At 42.3% G+C, this 20,501-nt stretch overlaps 1 protein-coding gene across 2 annotated transcripts in view; it reads left to right on the forward strand.

Annotated features, from left to right (window-relative positions):
* The first annotated feature begins 5,657 nt into the window (after window positions 1-5,657).
* Window positions 5,658-20,501, forward strand: part of ca5a (carbonic anhydrase 5a) — a 45,348-nt gene continuing 30,504 nt past the window's right edge. Inside the window, exons 1-2 of one of the 2 annotated variants that reach the window (XM_043706812.2) lie at window positions 5,658-5,944; window positions 6,266-6,463. In XM_043706812.2, the coding sequence (XP_043562747.1) occupies window positions 5,827-5,944; window positions 6,266-6,463 (316 nt within the window). In that variant the 5' untranslated portion in view covers window positions 5,658-5,826. The remainder of the gene's footprint in view (window positions 5,945-6,265; window positions 6,464-20,501) is intronic. The other variant, XM_043706811.2, reaches the window with a different exon arrangement.

The raw sequence follows: 20,501 nt of genomic DNA on the forward strand, positions 1-20,501 counted from the left end.
TGGTAAGCATTGAGTATAGGAGTTGTGCGGCCATGTTGTGGCTGTATAGGACATTGAGTAGGCCACTTTTGGAATCCAGCTATGGGAACAATGTTGTTAAACTTGTAAGGTTCAGAAAAGACTTACAAACATATTGCCAGGATTGGAGGATTTGAGCTATAGGTAGAGGCTGAATAAGCTGAGGCTATTTTCCCTGGAGTGTCAGAGGCTGAGGGGTGACCTTATAGCAGTTTATAAAATCATGAGGGGCATAGATAGGTGAACAGTCAATGTCTTTTCCCCAGGGTAGAATCCAAAATTAGAGGGCATAAGTTTAAGGTGAGATGGGCAAGATTTAAAAGGGACATAAGGGACAACATTTTCATGCAGAGGGTGGTGCATGTATGGAAGAAGCTGCCTGAGGAAGTGGTGGAAGCTGTTACAATTACAACTTTTTAAACTTACCTAGATATGTACATAAATAGGAAGGGTTTAGAGGGATGTGGGCCAAATGCTGGCAAATGAGACTAGATTAATTTAGGATGTCTGGTCAGCATGGACAAGTTGGACCAAAGGGTGTGTTTCCATGCTGTACATCTCTATAACTCTATGATTCTATGTGAATGTTCTGAGACGTCTAGCTGAATCTGATGTTTAGGCAATGGAAGAATGATTAAACTGGTAGTAAGGACTGCCCTACTGTAAAAGCACAACTGCTGAGAAAAGGACAGCTTCCTCTTAAGAAAACTATTGATATGCTGACCCCTTGAGGTAGCTAACCATTTGCTGAAGAGTATTGAGGGGAGCATGCGTGAGGCTTTGCAGAGTGATAGTCCATATCTTTCAACCAAGTATCACAAAGGAAAAGAGGATAATATTCAGATGGGTTAAGGCCAGTTCACTAGATGTAAATAATGTTAGGGACATCACAAAAAGAAAAACCTTGTACACAAATGTTTGTTCAGAAAAAGAAAAGGGCGCACAAAGATGATTATTGGATTATTGCTAGTGAATGGAATCTAGATAAATAATGATGCCATTATTTAAGATAGGTGGTAAAGAAAAGCCAGGGAGCTATAGTCTGGTGAGTCTGGCATCGGGTGTGGGCAAGTTGTTGGAGGGGATTCTGAGGGACAGGATTTACACGTATTCCAACAGCCTCTGATGCACCTATTCCCGCGGTCACTATTGCAAACGGTTCATTGAAGGAAACTGAAAGTATATGAAATTTTTCAAATTCAACAGCACATATGCTTTCGAAGACATCAAACCAGCAGAGATACTGAGGCTGACAGACAAGTATCTTGCTAAAATCATAAGACCATAGCATGTGGGAGTCGAAGTCGGCTACTCTGTCTTTCGAGTCTGCTCTGCCATTCAATGAAGTCATGGCTTTGTGATGAGATGCAGATCTTCAAGTGCTACAGGAATTGTGATGAAAACATGGCCTTAAATTATCGTGGAGATGACTATTGCTACAAAAGTATTGGCTATATAGAAATGAAATGACCACCCAAAATGTAAGATGAGAGGGGAAAGATTTAAGAGGGATCTAAGGGGCAACGTTTACATGCAGACGGTGGTGCGTATATGGAATGAGCTGCCAGAGGAAGTGGTGGAGGCTGGTACATTTAGAACTTTTAAGAGGCTTCTGGATGGGTTTATGAATAGAAAGGGTTTAAAGGGATATGGACCAAATACAGTCAAATTGGATTAGATTAATTTAGATTCTGGTTCGCATGGACAGGTTGGACCGAAGGCTCTATTTCCGTGTTGTGCATCTTTATGACTCTATGACATCTTCTACAAGCCAATAGGGTAATTATTTCTTAAGATGAGAAAGGTGATGCTAAGATAACTGCCACATAAGCCGCTAGTGAATGGAATCTAGTCTGAAGAAGGCAAGAGAAGGGTTTCACTGACCAAACATGTGAGCATGAGATTAAGGACTACACAAGGCAGAAGAGTCTTTACAAAGGATATAAAGTTTAGCAAGCTAAAGAGCTCTTCTTGGCTCCTGATATCCCAGACAGATCATGGTAACTTCCAGTATCAATAAAATAAAGGTGAACAACTAGATCTGTTGTCACAACTATAAATATCTTTGGTTAATTGGAGAATCTGCCCCTTCAATTTTGCCCATCAATATGTGGCACCTTAAGCAGCTTAATTTTGACAAATTGTACGGAAGTGGCATTTATTCACCACACTGCATGATCTACGTTTTGCCTATTCAAGTAAACACAACACTGTAATAATGAAGTGCATTTGTGAAGGAATCCTCTTTCCTTGCAAATGAACTCCCTTACCCTAACATTGCATTCCAGTAAAGTTCTCATTTAAGACCAGCAGCACTTTGCTGATGACCACAAAATTTGAACCAATAAGTAACCAACATGACAGCAAAGATCTCAGAGCACAATTTGAACAAGCTAGCAAAACATGCCAATGTTCTTGTCAATACTTATTCTCAGTCAAAACATCAAACATGATCTGAGCATTTTCATTGCTTTCTGCAAATTAGATGCTATATTTACTGCTTGAAAAAATATGACACTTAAAAGCTGCTGCATTCATCTCTACACCAGGACTTCCCAAAACTCAGGTTGTGGCAAACCATATGTTTGATGTCAGGTGCTCCAAGACAATAATCACTACCGTGAATCTCGGAGTGTTAACAGCACATGGCCCATTTAAAATTTTTAGTTGTGGGTGTGGCATGTATTTGAGGTGTGAATCTTGCCATGGAAAAGTACTGAAAAACTAAGGCATAGTACATTGGCAAGACCAAGCAGATGCTACGACAATGGATGAATAGACACTGTGCAACAGTCGCCAGAGAGGGATGTTCTCTCCCTTATGGGGAACACTTCAGCAGTCAGGCACGTTCAGCTTTGCATCGTTGGGTGACCGTCCTACAAGGCAAACTTCGGGATACGTGACAACACAGAGTGGCCAAGCAAAGGCTGATACCCTAGTTTGGTACCCACGAGGATGGCCTCAACCGGGACCTTGGGTTCATGTCACACTATAGATGACCCCACTACACTATACACACTCTCACACACATACACACACAAGTACACATATACTCACACTCTTACATACTCACACACGAAGACCTTCTCTCATATACACGCTGTTTCTCAGGCGTACACACACGCATCCCCCACACTCACACCCATGTGCACACCGTCTCACAGGCATATACTCCATTATACGCACACACACAATCAAGCATGCGCATACACTCACTCCCTCAAATGCATGCACATACACATTTAGGTCTATGGGGTTAATTTGGATTTACAGAATTGCGTTTGCAGATACATTCTATTTTGTTCAAAAAGCACACAATCTGTAGGCAGTCAATACTTTTTATAATCCATGTGACATTTTATAAATTCCTACTTTGGAAATAGAATCAGTTTGACTCACAATTGGGATACAGATAGACTCTAACCTCACACATTAATGTATTACCTGAGCTGAGATGATACTTTTTTTATATAAAACCTTAAGTTATCTCAGGAATGTGACTTGAAAGAAGTTCTGCGATATACATATTAATGAATCAAAACTGCAACCTATTCTAAAAGATGAAAGACTTAACAGCAATCTAGGTTTGTTCAATATATCGCATCAGTGTAGAACACTATGATTTTTTGCTATAAATTCTGTGTCCTATGATCCTACTCTACTAGCTACCTGTCAAAGGAGCAGCGCTCCGAAAACTTGTGTTACCAAATAAACCTGTTGGACTATAACCTGGTGTCGTGTGATTTTTAACTTTGTATTCCTCAGCCCAACACCGGCATCTCCACATCATGAAAAATTTGATTCAACAACTCCTCTTCCACCCTGTCATGAGAGTCTCTGATCTTACAAAACTCTCACTTGTTTCCCCCCCTCCGCACAAGTCTGTCACTCTCTCCTTATCCCTGCTGTTACCCTTCCCCCCAACCCCTTAATCCTGTTATTGCAGGTATATCTACACGTCACCTCCACCAAATCCGTGATCAGGTTAGTTTCAAGCAAGTTTAAAGCACTGAAATAGGGTCACAATGGGAAACAGTATAGGGAGCACTGCTCAAATTGTCCTTAAATTATGAAAGGTGTCGTATAAATTACTAAGATTGAGGGGACACAAATTTGATCCTTCCCCCCAGTCCTTCATATCTGAATAGACATGAAGGACTGGGGGAAGCAGTGGAGCTGAACTAGTGGGGTGTTTCTATTGTCAAAATGTATGGCACTGGGAAAAGCACAGCAGGTCAGGCAGCATCCACAGAGCAGGAGAGTCGATGTTTCAGGCATAAGTCCTTCATCAGGAGTGTAGGGGTAAGGGACTGAGGTAAATAGAGGGGTGGGGCTGATGAGTAGGTATGTAGGAAGGCAATAGATGAATGCAAGTGGGAGGTAATTGTGATAGGTCGGTTGGGAGGGTGGAGTGGATAAGTGGGAAGGAAGATGGATAGGTAGATCAGGTCAAAAGGACAGTGCTGAGTTGGAGGGATGGACCTGGGCATGAAGTGGGGGGAAGGGCAATTTGGAAACTAATGAAGTCTATGTTGATGCCATGTGGTTGTCGGGTCCCAAGGCGAAAGATGAGGTGTTCTTTGTCCAGGTGGTGGATGGCTTTAATTTGGCGGTGGAGGAAATTCAGGACTTGCATGTGCTTGACGGAGTGGGAGTTGAAGTTGGCCACAGGGCAGTGGGGTTGTTTGGTGCGCGTGTCCTAGAGATATTCTCCGAACTGCATCCTGCCTCCTTGATGTTGACCAGGCCATATCGAGAGCAACAGATGCTGTAGATGGGTGGATGTGCAGGAAAATCTGCAGGATGTGAAATAATCCTTTGGAGCCTTGGACTGAATTAAGGGGGGAGATTTGGGCACAGGTTTTACACTTCATGTGGCGTCAAAGGAAGGTGCTGAGTGTAAAGGATGGGTTGGTGGGGGTTGTGGACCTCACAAGGGAGTCACGGAGGGAGTGGTTTCTGCGGAAAGTGTTTAGGGATGGGGATAGAAATATATATTTGGTTGTAGGGTATGACTGTAGGTGGCAGAAATGGTGGAGGATAATATGCTCTATCTGGAGATTCATGGGTTGAAAGGTGAGGACCGGGGGTTCTATCCTTGTTGCGGTTGTGTGGGTTGGGTTCGAGGGCAGAGGTGTGGAAAATGGAGGAGATGCACTGGAGGGCATCATTCATCATGGGAGGAGAAATAGCAGTTCTTGAAATAAGAGGACATCTGGGTTGTTCTGGAGTGGAATTGTTCCTCCTGGGTGCGTATATCGCAGAGAAATTGAGAATAAGGGATCGCATTTTTACTGCGGGATGGTGGGAGGAGATGTAACAAGGCAGCTTGGGAGTTGGTGGGTTTGAAATAGATGTCTGAATTGAGGTGGTGGCCTGAGATGGAGAGACGAAGTCCTGGAAGAGGAGGGAGGTGTCGGCTAGCTAAGTCCCTTTTGCAGAATTCCGATAGGCTGAACTGTTTGTGCTCGAATGGTTTTGATTTGTTTTTCTCCTCCACAACAACACTTGTCTTTAATGAAGAGTTTTTGTTTCTGATTTCTGCATCTGCAGTTTTTTTTCATCATCTACTGTTTGATTGGCTCTGGTGTTGCCTTTTGACTTCAACGCGTGCGCAGTGATAGATAGTGTATCTATATGAATGGGCGTTTTTGTCGCAAGCAAATATTTAGACAGCAGATCAAGATCAAATCGAAGGGTACATTGTTTTGCAATGTATTTAAACACGAACAGTTACAATTTGCCATTAATTGTTTCGCATCACAGCCGAGAACCAGAAAACAGCGCTGACCTTCGCTTAAAATCAACATGGTGTTTTCTCTTCGAGCGATTTTCGCTTTTACGAAACGTTTCCCCGGAAGGTATCAATGGATCCCAGTGAGAAATTGTAACCTTGTTTCGTGCACTCAAAATATCAATACAGCAAGTAAGTGATCACCAGGACTTCCCTCGATTATTTTTATTTGTTGTTGAGCAGACTGGCCTTTCCAATTTAGTATGGATGAACATTTTTACAATGCATTTTCATTTGCCAGTTAGTTTCTAAATCTTGATTGATTAATTTTAAGCTAGTTCATATCCAAATCTTCGAATAGAAAAGTCTTTTAAAGACTTCGCACTGCTTTTGCGGTAACATCTGTGAAAGCGACATGAATTTTTGTTACATGATACGTTCATTCCAGAACGTTCTACTGAGAAATGCTACTGTTAACTCTTCATTTAACTTTTTGTTTGTCTCCCCTCTCAGAGCAGCAAGAATGTCAGAATCCTGTGACAGTTTCAAGTGGCACCCGGCAGTCTCCTATTGACATAAACACTGCCAATTGTGTGTACAATCCGCAACTCAAACCTTTAAAGATCTCGTACGACCCAAATAATTGTCTTCGACTTAGGAACAACGGCTATTTTTTCCAGGTGGACTTCGAAGACTCCAAAGATAGCTCGGGTACGGAAAACTGTTGATTGTCTGAAAGTTTGAATGTTAGAAAAAACATGAAATCAAAACCGTACAAGTCTGGCATAGTTAGAAAGGGCGGTTATGGCAGCAGTATTGTTTACCAAGTTTGAGATAAACTTGCTTAAGAAACAGGGGTTTAGGTCAGAGTGGTGCTGGAAAAGCACTGCAGGTCAGGCAGCATCCGAGGAGCAGCAAAAACCGATGTTAGGGTCTTAAGAAACAGTTCTGCGTGTGGTAAATTTTAAATATTTAACTGGTGCAATGGACAGTAACTTCTGATTATGTTTCGTAATGACTGATTGCACCCATGTTCCTATCTGGCTGCATTGATTATGCAATATGTTATTGTAGATCAACTCATAATGCAGACAACCATAAACAGAAACAGGAATTGCTGGAAAAACTCAGCAGGTCTCGCAGCATCTGCAGCGAAATCGGAGTTTCGGTTCGGTATGATCAGATGCCTGGAGCAAATTATGTGTAATCATTCGCTTCCGAAATGAATAGAAGTTGTTCTTAAAAGTTAGAAAATACAGAATTGAAAATTCCCCTAATCATTGAGTGCCAGAGATGGGCAGGATTTATAGGATTTTAAAAATGGGTTGCTGGAAAAGCGCAGCAGGTCAGGCAGCATCAAAGGAACAGGAGAATCAATGTTTTGGGCATAAGCCCTTCTTCTGGAATGAGGAGGATGTGCCAAGCAGGCTAAGATAAAAGGTAGGGAGGAGGGTCTTGGAGGAGGGGCGTTGGGAATACGATAGGTGGAAGGAGGTTAAGGTGAGGGTGATAGGCCGGAGAGGGGTGGGGGCAGAGAGGTCGGGAAGAAAATTGTAGGTCAAGAAGGCGGTCCTGAGTCTGAGGGTTGGGACTGAGAAAAGGTGGGGGGAGGGGAAATGAGAAAGCTGGAGAAATCTGCATTCATCCCTTGTGGTTGGAGGGTTCCTAGGCGGAAGATGAGGCGCTCTTTCTCCAGGCGTCGTGTTGCCATGGTGTGGCGATGGAGGAGGCCAAGGACCTGCATGTCCTTGGCAGAGTGGGAGGGGGAATTAAAGTGTTCAGCCACGGGGCGGTTGGGTTGGTTGGTGCGGGTGTCCCAGAGGTGTTCTATGAAACATTCCGCAAATAGGCGGTCTGTCTCCCCAATGTATAGGAGGCCACATCGGGTGCAGCGGATGCAGTAAATGATGTATGTGAAGGTGCAGGTGAATTTCTGACGGATATAGAAGGACCCCTTGGGGCCTTGGAGGGAGTGAGGGGGGAGGTGTGGGCACAAGTTTTGCATTTCTTGCAGTTGCAGGGGAAGGTGCCGGGAGTGGAGGTTGGGTTGGTGGGAGGTGTGGATCTGACGAGGGAGTCGCGGAGGAAGTGGTCTTTCCGGAATGCTGATAGGGGAGGGGAGGGAAATATATCCTTGGTGGTGGGGTCTGTTTGGAGGTGGTGGAAATGACGAAGGATGATACGATGTATCTGGAGGTTGGTGGGGTGGTAGGTGAGGACCAGTGGGGTTCTGTCCTGGTGGCGATTGGAGGGGCGGGCTTCAAGGGCGGAGGAGCGGGAAGTGGAGGAGATGTGGTGGAGAGCATCGTCAACCACATCTGAGGGGAAATTGCGGTCTTTGAAGAAGGAGGCCATCTGGGTTGTTCGGTATTGGAATTGGTCCTCCTGGGAGCAGGTGCGACGAATCCAGGTGTAATCTAGGTAGCTGTGGGAGTCAGTCAGTTTATAGTAAACGTCCGTGTTGTGTCAGTCGTCCGAGATAGAAATGGAGAGGTCTAGGAAGGGGATGGAGGAGTCTGAGATGGTCCAGGTAAATTTGAGGTCGGGGTGGAAGGTGTTAATAAAGAGGATGAACTGTTCAACCTCCTTGTGGGAGCACAAGGTACAATCATCGATGTAGCGGAGGAAAAGGTGGGGGTTGGTGCCAGCGTAGCTGCGGAAGATGGACTTCCACATATCCAACAAAGAGGCAGGCATAGCTGGGGCCCATGCGGGTGCCCATGGCTACTCCTTTGGTTTGGAGGAAGTGGGAGGTTTGGAAAGAGAAGTTGTTCAGAGTGAGGACCAGTTCAGTCAGTCGAAGGAGGGTGTCAGTGGAAGGGTACTGGTTGGTTCGGCGGGAAAGGAAGAAGCGGAGGGCTTTGAGTCCTTTGTGATGGGGGATGGAGGTGTATAGGGACTGGATGTCCATGGTGAAGATAAGGCGTTGGGGGCTGGGGAAGTGAAAATCATGGAGGAGGTGGAGGGTATGGGTGGTGTCCCGAACGTAGGTGGGGAGTTCTTGGATTAAGGGGGACAGGACTGTGTCAAGGTATGCAAAAATGAGTTCGGTGGGGCAGGAGCAGGCTGAGATAATGGGTCGGCCGGGGCAGTCAGGTTTGTGGATTTTGGGCAGGAGGTGCGGGGTTGTGGGACTATGAGGTTGGAGGCGGTGGATGGTAGATCCCCCGATAGTCCCACAACCCCGCACCGCCTGTTTCTATGAGCTTGGAGGCAGTGATCATCTCCCAGACCATCCATAACCTCATCACTGCAATCAGCCCCAAGGATTCATAGGATGTATGGAAATGGATCATAATTTTGGAAGTGTTTCAGATAAATAAAACTTGCTCTTCCTCTATCTTTTTCTTTCATTTAAGTCACTCCTTAAAACCTTATTCCATATTATATTTTTGATTATCTATTCAAATATGCCCATATATTCTCAAAGCTTTTGTGTTAACACACCTTGGGATGCTTTATTTTTTTAAGCCACTGTATAAATGCATGATTGGTGTTGGACAGGGGTGTACAAAGTTAAAAATCACACAACACCAAGTTATAGTCCAACAGGTTTAATTGGAAGCATGAGTTTTTGGAGCACCTGATGAAGGAGCGGCGCTCCGAAAGCTATTGCTTCCAATTAAACCTGTTGGACTATAACCTGGTGTTGTGTGATTTTTAACTATATAAGTGCAAGTTGCTTTTACATTCATTTTTGATTTTGGGTCATTCCTGCTGATTTCACTTGGTTAAGTGAAAATTGGACTTAAATATTGGGAAAGCAAATAATTTTGTAGTTTTTACCAGCAACAAGACTGAGAAAACAAAGTGATATTTGTCACTGTAATTTTGATATTACAAGCATTGCTTTGTGTTAGAAATTTGTTTTTTCGTTAAAATGTTCAGTATTGATGTTGAAGTTGCATTAGTTCCATACATTCTGTTGATGTAATGCAGTCTTTGGGTAGAGAATTGTGTAATCTTGCATAAAGTCCAAATGGAGGCAGATATGAATATACAGTCATACCATCAAAAGGCAGGAATATGTCATTTGGCCTCTTGAGCCTTTGTCACTATTTTAAGCTGATGTCTGATCTGATTATAATCTCATCTACGTTTCTATCTAACTCCTGGTAACCACCCATCCTTGTTTAACAAAAATATTTTTAGGGCAGAGGTGGATGATAAAAGGATTCTACTTCCATCATCTTTTAGAATAGAGTGTCAAAGACACTGAACCCTCAGAGAGAATATTTTGCCTAATTTCTATTTTAAATGGGAGGTGCATTCTTTTCAAACAGTGACCCTTAGTTCTTGATTCTCCCAGAAGAGGTAACATCCCCTCTGAATCCAACCTGTCAAGACCTCTCAGGATCTTGTATGTTGCAATCAAGTTGCTACGATCTTTTTTTATTATTCACATGATGATAGCATCGCTGGCTTGGTCAGCATTTATTGCCCATCCTTAATCGTCCAGAGGGCGGTTAAGAATCAACTACATTGCTATATGCCTGGAGTGACTTGTAGGTCAGACCAGGTAAGGATGGCAATTTCCTTCCCAAATTGTAAACTCCAGAGTGGTGTGTGCAGATTGGAGGATCTTCTGAAGAGGCTGCTCTTGGGCTTGTCCAAGGTGGCCACGAACAAACAGGTTCAGGTGACAGACCATAGACAGAGTCGGAGTACCCAACTGTCTGTCCCTCGTAGGTGGTTACATATGTGCTTGAGTTTTATTGGAAGGGAACATGCTGAATCTACTTGCACTATAGAGGTTTTTAGAACAGAGGTGCTGAGGTGTATCATGACTCCTGTACTGACACTGTGTTATAATTTTGGTAAGTTTCATTTTGTAATTTTCCCTCGACTGCTAATTTTTCTAGTTCAGCCCCACATGGGGCTGACTAAATCATATTATTAATTTCAATGAATAAAGCCTCACCCCAAACAATATTTTTCTTTCAACTTACTGAGTTTCTCTATAACATGATCTCTGTGATTTCCCTTCAGGAACAGATAATTCTATTTTGTTTTGTTTAATTTAATTATAACCTTAATTAAATTATAATTAATTTATAATTTAAAATGATAGAAAGAACGGCTAATGGTGGCGAACTACACTAAACACAAACCAGAGATGATTTTGATATATTTCTCAACATGTTATGCTTGTTCAGGCAGTTTTTGTAAATGCTCCAGCTTGCCTTTGGTTGAGAAGGTAAAGCAGAATTGTTCACAGCTCCAATGACATTATTTTTAATTATATAGTCATGCTCAGGGGTTACCTACATCCCTTATTAAGAAACAATGACATTGTTGAATGTAGACTTGAATGATGATCTAATGAACTTCATTCCAAACAGGTCAAATTTGCAATTCTGCAGTTTTTTCATGTTCTATAGTTGTCTGGAATTTTAACAATCTACAACAACGTAACTTCTGATTTGTAGTTCACATTTTCCATTTGCTAACCTTAATGATTGACCTATCTCCGTATCCATTTATCTATAAATGATTAAACCGCTTGTGATCAAATAACCTTTTTTTGGCCCAGGTTAATAAACAGATCCATATTATCAGATGATATGACAGTGTGTCATTAGGACTGTGTCCTTGAACACTTGACATTGTGTGTTCTCTGATGAGAATATCTTACAAATCTCATCATATACTTAAATAAATTTTATATTTCCACACTCCCCGTTTAAACAAAAGTGCTGGTGAAGATCTACAGCATCCCACTGGACTTGGTTCCATCGTTACTCACATGCTATCGCTGCCAAAATACATGGATACCATCTTGGGCTAAGTTGCATTTTCATTTAAAATACGTATGTCTTATAATACAAACACTGATATTGCTTTTGTAAAGGTTAGACATGACATGTAGGTTTTGAAAGCTGAACATCTTACATTTTCCAGACTTGTAGAAATGTTGACCATCATGGTTTTTCCAACCCTTTGGATTTTTCTGGAGATTTCTAGAATGTATTAGTAAAGCCATTTAAATCATTTTCAGGTAAACTAAAATTCACATGCACTTTCAACTTAAACCCTTTGCTGAAGATTTGGATTAACAAGTTGATCTCATGGAATGAGTAACGTTTTGAGTCCGGCATGACTTCTGAAGAAGATTCATATTGGACTCAACATTAACTTTGTTTCTCTTCGCATAGATATGCAAAGGGCCAACATGGTGGCTCTGTGGAGTTTGCACATTCTCCCTGTGTCTGCGTGGGTTTCGTCTGGGTGCTCCGGTTTCCTCCCACAATCCAAAGGCATGCAGGTTAGGTGAATTGGCCATGCTAAATTGCCCATTGTGTTCAGATTAGGTGCATGAGTCAGGAATAAATATAGGGGAATGGGTCTGGGTGGGTTACTGTTCCAAGGATTGGTGTGGACTTGTTGGGCCAAAGGGCCTGTTTCCACATTGTAGGGATTCTTTTTTTAAAAAAAGTGCTTCAAGAGGTTAGTAGTGGCACAGATCAACTCCAGCATCCCAGATTGCTTTGGATCTACTACAATTTACCTACTGTCACAATAACTCCACAGCAGACGCCATTTCCCTCGCCTGACATTCATCCCTGGAACACTTGGCTAACATGGACACCTCTGTCAGACTTCTGTTTCTTTATTTTAGCTCCACCTTCAACACCATAATTCCAAAACTCATCTCAGTCTCTGAGACCTAGGACTCTGCTCCCCGTTTTGCAACTGCCTCCTTGACTTCCTTAGCCACAGTATGCAATCTGGGTCCATAATCTGGTGCTGCGGCCACTGTCATTCATCATTTACGTAAATTATTTGGATGAGGATTTAGGAGGTATGGTTACTAAGTTTGCAGATGACACCAAGATTGGTGGCATATTGGACTGAAGAAGGTTATCTGGGAATGCAGTGAGATCTTAATCAACTGGACAAGTGGGCTGAGGAATGGTAAATGGAGTTTAATTTAGATAAATGTAAGATGCTGTATTTTGGTGGGTCAGATAGGCGATAACACCTCCTCCACGATAATTTTCGACACCAGTGCCCTGCAAGATCGCGTACTCAACCACTTACTATAATCCTCATACACTGAAAACTGTGCAGCAAAATTCAGCTCTAACTCCATTGACAAATTTGCTGATGACACCATTGTAGTGGGTCAGATCTCAAACAACGATGAGACAGAGTAAAGAAAACAGAGAGCTGAATGACATGGTGTAAAGACAACAGTTTCTCTCTCTATGTCAACAAAACTAAGAAGCTCTTCATCGACTTCAGGAAATGGAGTGGAGTAAACGCCCCTGTCTGTATAAGTGGTGCTGAGGTGGAGGTTGTTGAAAGATTCGAGTTCCTGGGAGTAAAATATGACTAACAATCCATCTTGGTCCATCCACAGTCAAGTAAGCATACCAATGCCTCTATCTCTTCAGAAGGCTAAGACAATTCAGCATGTCCACAATGACTCCTAGCAATCTTTAGAGAGGCACCATAGAAAGCATCCTGCCGGGATGTATCACAGCTTGGTATGGCAACTGGGATGACCAAGAAAGATGAAGGCAGTATGATAGACATTGTCTACATGGACTTTAGCAAGGCCTTTGATAAGGTACCACATGGTAGGTTGTTGAGCAAGGTTAAATCTCACGCGATCCAGGGAGAGCTGGTCAATTGAAAAAAATATTGACTTACAGTCATAGAGATGTAGAACATGGAAGCACACCCTTCAGTCCAACCCGTTCATACTGGCCAGATACCCTAAACTAATCTAGTCCCATTTGCTAGCGCTTGGCCTATCTCCTTTTAAACCCTTCCTAATCATATATCCATCCAGATAACTTTTAAATATTGTATTTGTCCCAGCCTCCACCACTTCCTCGTGTAGCTCATTCCATACACGCACCACCCTCTGCGTGAAAACGTTGCCCCTTAGGTCCCTTGTAAACCTTGCCCCTCTCACCCTAAACCTATGCCTTCTTGTTCTGTACACCCACACCCCAGGGAAAAGACCTTGTCTATTTCCTCTATCCATGCCCTTCATGATTTTATAAACCTCTATAAGGTCACCCCTCAACCGCTGACGCTCCCAGAGAAAACAGCCCCAGCCTATTTAGCCTCTCCATCGAAATCAAACCCTCCAATCCTGGCAGATTCCTTGACAGTAGAAGACAGGGTGGTGATAGAGAGCTGTTTTTCAGATTGGAGGCCTGTGACCAGTGGTGTGCCACAGCAATCATTGATGGGTGCACTGTCATTCATTATTTATATAAATGATTTGGATAAGAATTTAGGAAGTATGTTTAGTAAATTTATGGATGACACCAAGATTGGTGGTATAGTGGACAGTGAAGAAAGTTATCTTGTTCAATTGGACAAGCGGGCTGAGGAATGGTAAATAGTGTTTAATTTAGGTAAATGTAGAATGTTGCATTTTGGTGTGTCGAACCAAGGCAAGACTTGCACAGAAATGTTAGAGAGAATAGAGATCTAGGGGTACAAGTTCAAAGCTTCTTGAAAGTAGAGTTACAGGTAGACAGGTGAAGAAGGCTTTTGGCATGCTTGCTTTCATCAGACCCCTGAATATGAGCGTTAAGACATTTTATTTCAGCTGTGCATGAGTTTGGTGAGGGCATATTCACATACTTACTGCATGCAGTTCTGGGCAACCGAATAGAAAGGATAGTATTAAACTAGAAAGAGTTCAGAAAAGATTTGCTGGGATGCAACCTGGACCGGAAGATTTGAATTATAAGGTTGGATAGACTGGGACTTTTTTCCCTGGAGCATAGGAGATTTAAGGGTGACCTTAGAGATCTGTAAAATCATGAGAAGCATAGATAAGGGGAGTCTAAATTTAGAGGACATAGGTTTAAGGTGAGAGGAGAGAGATACAAAAGGGTCCAGAGCGCCATTTGTTTCACACAGAGGGTAGTGAGTGTTCAGAGGTAGTGGCTGAAGCAAGTACAATTTTGTCATTGAAGAAAAGTTTAGACAGATACGTGGATGGGATAAGTATGGAGGGATGTGGAATACATGCAGACAAATTAGACTAGTTTAATTGTGAAAACCAAAAGATTCCAGAACGTCGTCTTTCCCACTGTTAACAGCAGTATTAATATATTAACATATCTGCCACTGATGTTCTTCTAGGGGAGTGGTCGTGAGTTTGGAAGATGTTTGAGGATCTTTGGGGAATTTCTCTAGTGCAACTTGTAGAGAGAACACACTGCTGCTACTGAGTGTCAGTAGTGGAGAGAGTGGATGTTTGTGGATGTGGTGCCAATCATGTGGGCTCCTTTGTTGTGGATGGTGTCAGGCTTCTTAAATGTTGGAGTTGCACTCATTTAGGCAAATGGGGGTGGGGGAGGGGAGTACTTCATCACCTCCATGACTTGTGCCTTGTAAATAGTGGACATGCTTTGGGGAGTCAGAAGATAAGTTACTTGCTGCACAGTTCTTAGCTTCTGACCTACTCTTGTAGCTATTGTATTTAAATAGTGAGTCCAGTTGAGTTTCTGGTCAATGGTAACCTGTGAGGATTTTGATAGTGTGAGATTGAATGATGGTAATACCATTGAATGTCAAAGGGCATTCAATCTCTTATTGGTGATGGTCATTGCCTGGTATTTGTGTGGAGTGAATGTTAATTGACGGCCCAAGCCTGAATATTATCCAGATCTTGCTACGTTTAGACATTGACTCCTTCAGTATCTGAGGAGTCTCAGATGGTGCTGAACATTGTGCAGTCATCGGTGAGCATTTCTATTTACAGTGCAGGGAAGATGATTAAGTAATTGAAGATATTTGTACATAGGACACTACCAAGAGGAACTCCTGCAGAGCTTTCCTGGAGTTGTGATGACTGACCTCCAACAACCACAACCATCTTCCTATGTGCCAGATATAACTGCAGTCAGTGAAGAATTGGTCCCCTAATTGCCATGGAGTCTAGTTTGGCCAGGGCTTCTTGATGCCACACTTCCTGAAATGCAGTCTTGATGTCAAGGCTGCCACTCTCACCTCACCTCTCAGAATTCGGCTCTTTTGGCCATGTTTGAATCAAGGCTGTAATCAAGGTTGTCACTAAGTAGGTACTGCTTGATAGTGTAGTTGACTACACCTCCCATCACTTTACTCATGATCAAGAGTCGACTGATGAAGTAGTAATTGGCCACATTGAACTTGTTCTGTTTTTTATGTACAGGACATACTTGGACAATTTTCTGCATTGGGTAGATGCCTGTGTTGTAACTGTATTGGAACAGCCTGACTTAGGGGTGTGGTGAGTTCAAGCACAAGTCTTCAATATTATTGTCAGACTGTTTTCAGGTCCCATAGCCTTTCCAGTATTCAGCACCTCAAATAATTCCAATATCACTTGGAGTGAATCAAATTAGCTGAAGACTGGCATCTGTGATGTTGGGAATCACTAGAAGAAGCTGAGATGGATCATCTACTCAGCAGTTCTGGCTGAAGATAACTTCAAATGTTTCTGCCTTATCTTCTGCACTTATGTGCTTGGCTACCCCATCCTTGAGGATGGCATATTTGTGGGGCTACCTCCTCCAGTGAGTTGTTTCATTGATCACAGCCATTAATAATAGCAGAGCTTTGCTGCTTATACTGTTTGGTAAACAAGTAGTCCTGTTTGGTAGCTTCATCAGGTTGGAAAGTTATTTTTATGTATGCCTGGTGCTGGTCCTAGCATGCCCTCCTGCATTCTCCATTGACAGAGATTGATCCCCAGGGTTGATGGTAATTGTTGAGAGGGATATGCTGGCCAAGGGGTGGCAGATTTATTGGATCATGATCTTGCTGTTGTTAATGATCCACATAGTTTTATGTCATCAATAGATTCTTAATTCAGATTTTTTATTGAATTCAAATTAATTACCTGCTGTGGCTGGATTAGAACCCAGGTCCCTGAACATTAGCTGAGTTTCTGGATTAATAGTCTCTCTGGAAGCTTCTCTCTGGTTCCCATTAATGACGTTTCTCCTGATGCAAGAAATGACATATATCCTCAGCCTGGCAGAGGGAGATCCCACAGCCTGGCAGAAGGATGGTGCCTTCAAAAACTGCAAGATAGTTTGATTTCTCCCTGGTTGTCCTCATTATCAACTTATTGAAAGTTCAGAGGATTAAATCTCAGATATAAAAATGAAATGTATATTTTTTGGGGCCTACTTGAAAAGATTTGTTTGTATCAATATCATCTGAAACCAAGCAAGATATAATCAGCTTGGCCGATAATGTCATGAATCATAGAATCTGCTTAAGTGAATTGGCCAGTTATGTCACATTTTCTTTGCTTCTGATATTTTTAAAATTCATTTGTGGGATGTGGGCGCAGCTTGCTCGCCAGAATTTATAGGCTGTCTCTAGTTGCCCTTGAGAAGGTGGTAGTGAGCCGCCTTCTTGAACCTCTGCAATCCGCTTGCTATGGGTTAACCCACAACGCCTTAAGGAAGGGAATTCCAGGATTTTGATCCAGCGACAGTGAAGGAGCAGCGATGTATTTCCAAGTCAGAATGGTGAATGGCTTGGAGGGGATCTTGAAGGTGGTGGAGTTCTCATGCAGCTGCTGCCCTTGCCCTTGTAATTGGAAGTGGTTGGGTGTTTGGAAGGTGCTGTTTGAGGATCTTTGGTGAATTTCTGCAGTGTGTTTTATAGATAGCATGCACTGCTGCTCCTGACCATCAGTGGTGGAACGAGTGGATGCTTGTGGATGTAGTGCCAATCCAGTGGTCTGCATCGTACTGGATAGTGTCAAGCTTCTTGAGTGTTGTTGGAGCTGCACTCACCTAGGCAAGTGGGACGTATTCCATCGCGCTCCTGCCTTGTGCCTTGTAGATGCTGAACAGGCTTTGGGAGGTGTGTTACTCACCACAGTATTCCTAGCCTCTGATCTCCTCTTGGAACCACCAGGTTTATGTGGCAAGTCCAGGTGCTTTTCTGGTAAATGATAACCCACAGAATGTTGATAATGGGGGATTCAGTGATGGTAACAATGTCAAAGCTTGATGGTTAACTTGTTACTTATTGGTGATGGTCATTGCCTGGCATTGTGTGACATAAATGTTACTTGTTATAAATCACTTAACAGTTTCTCTCTGTCTGCCTTTGTATAAAGGTGCAGCTGGATTTAAGAAGATTGGGTTTCAATCTTAGACATTAGATAACTTTGGTTTAACATTGCTCTGCTAAAACGACTGTGTTATAAGCAAATTGTTGAATCATTGGTTTATGCTATTAAACCTGGTGTCTGATAATAGTTATTCACAGAATCTAGTACTGGTTATTCTTTTAGAAATCTGGTTCAAAACCATGGGGCTTAATTTTGAGGTTCATGGAGTATTTTAAATTTACTGTGTTGTGAATAGAAGAATAGGGAGGCTGATTTGATTTGGCTGTGTCATAACAACAGAAATAATATGATACACCATGAAGATGGGACTTTATATTTCCTAGAGCTGAGATTCCTTCTGCCGGTAATCATGGATCGACCCAACTGTAACAGGTAGATTAGTGAAGAGAAAGTTTAAGTTGATTTTTTCCCAGTCCAGCAGGTATGTCCTTTAGAACTTTGCCAGTTCAGTCAGTAGTGGTGCTACTGATCCACACTTTGTGATGAACATTGAAGCCACTCCACCCAGAATTTTGTGCCCACACCAAGTGTTTGACCTGAGTCCTTGAGATTTCACTGAGTCCGGAATTATTGTTTAGGACTCACGGGTGACATTCCCTCTAAGCTGCTTTGCCACATTGTAGCTGCAAAGTTCTATGTACCCCAATTGGCTCTGAGGTATGTTCAGTGCAAAAACTTTTTCTCAGGATCGCTGCTCCCAGAGTGATGGGTCTCTCTTTTAGAAGGTATGGAGATGGAGGTGTCTGCAGCATTGTCTGACACTGTGTTTACTAATCTGTGGGACAGCTCTCCTAATTTTGGCACAAACGCCCAGATGACGGAAGGACTTTGGAACCTCAACAATATTGTTTATGCTGTGTTGTTTTCAGTGCTTAGATCAATGCCAGATGGTCCATCAGTTTTATTAAATTCTTCAGGTTTTGTAGTAGTATGACACAACTGGCAGTTAGTGGTGATGAGTGGCTTGCTCGTCCATTTTGGAGGATGTACAAACATACCAACATCCTAAGTAAGAGCAGTGGGTGGTCCCATTTGTGCCCTCTCTCATGATCTGCTATTCAATATGATAATAATTGATTCATTTGTGTCTCAAATGTCACATTTCCACTTGCCCCAATAACCTTTGATTCTACTTCCTAACAACAATCTACCCACCTTTCTTCAATATCTCTGCTTCTACCTCCTTCTGACACCGATCGTTCCAAAGTCTCACAACTTGAAAGAAAAGATTTCTTCTCACTTCCTCTGTGCTGAAAGGACAAATCCTAATTTTAAAATAGTGCTGCCTAGTTTTGGACTGACCCACAAGTGGAAACATCTTTTCTATATTTATCTAGTCAAGAACATTTGAGATCAGTCAAGTCACCCTTCACATTTCTAAACTCCAGTGGAAACAAGAAACGCCTGTCCAACCTTTAAAGCAACCTGCTTACTCTAGATATCAATCTAATAAATCTGCTCAAATAAAAACTGATAGAACTGTGGTTGCTGTAAATCAGAAACAAAAATAGAAATTGCTGGCAAAGCCCAAAAGGTCCAGTAGCATCTGTGAAGAGAAATCCGAGTTAACATTTCGGGACGAATGATTCTTCCACAGAACTCAGCCCAAAACGTTAATTCTGATTTTGCTGCATAGATGCTGTCAGACCTGCTGAGTTTTTCTTGCAATTTTTGTTTGTCTCTAATAAATCTGCTCTTTTGATTTAATTTATTATTGTCACATGTACTGAGATCCACTGAAAAATATTGTTTTGCCTGCTATATCTGAGCTGCCTCTAATGCATTTACATCCTTTTAATTAAGTAAACCAAATCCTCAACAGTATTCAATATGTTAAACATAGCATCCTTATTTTTATGCTCTGAAGAAGAGTCACACCGGATTTGAAATGTTAATGCTGCTCTCCTCTCCACAGATGCTGCCAGGCCTGCTAAGCATTCTATGTTTGCTTCAGATTTCCAGTATTTTGTCTTTATCTTTTTTTTAATGTTCAATTCCTTTTTTTAATCATTCATAGCATGTGGGCATCACTGGTCAGGCCAGCATTTACTGCCCATCTCTAATTGCCCCAGAGGGCAGTTAAATGTCAACCACATTGCTGTGGGTCAGGAGTCAATATAGGCTAGACCAGATAAGGATGGTAGATTTCCTTTCCTAAAGGTCATTAGTGAACCAGATGGGTTTTTCTAACAATTGACAGTGGTTTCAAGATCATCATTAGACTCTTAATTCCAGACTTTTGTTGGATTCAGTTTCCATTATCTGCAATGGCGAGACTTGAACCTGTACTCCCAGAACATTATCTGGGTCTCTGGATCAATATTCCAATGATAATACCACTGGACCATTACCAGGATTACAGCTGAACCACCATACTAACTTTTTATGACTCAAGTTAATTGCAGCAGTTAAGAAGTCAGCTCACCATCACCTTCTCAAGGGCAATTAGGGACAAGCAATAAATGCAGTGGAGCAAATGATACCCATGTCTCACCATGAATTAAAACAGTGTATCAGAACACCAAAATCCTTCTGCACCTTGGATTTCTACAGTTGTTGTGCACTCAAGGATTAATTTGCTTTTTCATTCTTCCTGCCAGTCATAACATCACATTTTCCCACATTACACCCCATTTG

Source organism: Chiloscyllium plagiosum, unplaced genomic scaffold, assembly GCF_037043375.1.
Source record: "Chiloscyllium plagiosum isolate Xiang-an unplaced genomic scaffold, Cpla_swu_hap1 HiC_scaffold_17, whole genome shotgun sequence".
Lineage (NCBI taxonomy): Eukaryota > Metazoa > Chordata > Chondrichthyes > Orectolobiformes > Hemiscylliidae > Chiloscyllium > Chiloscyllium plagiosum.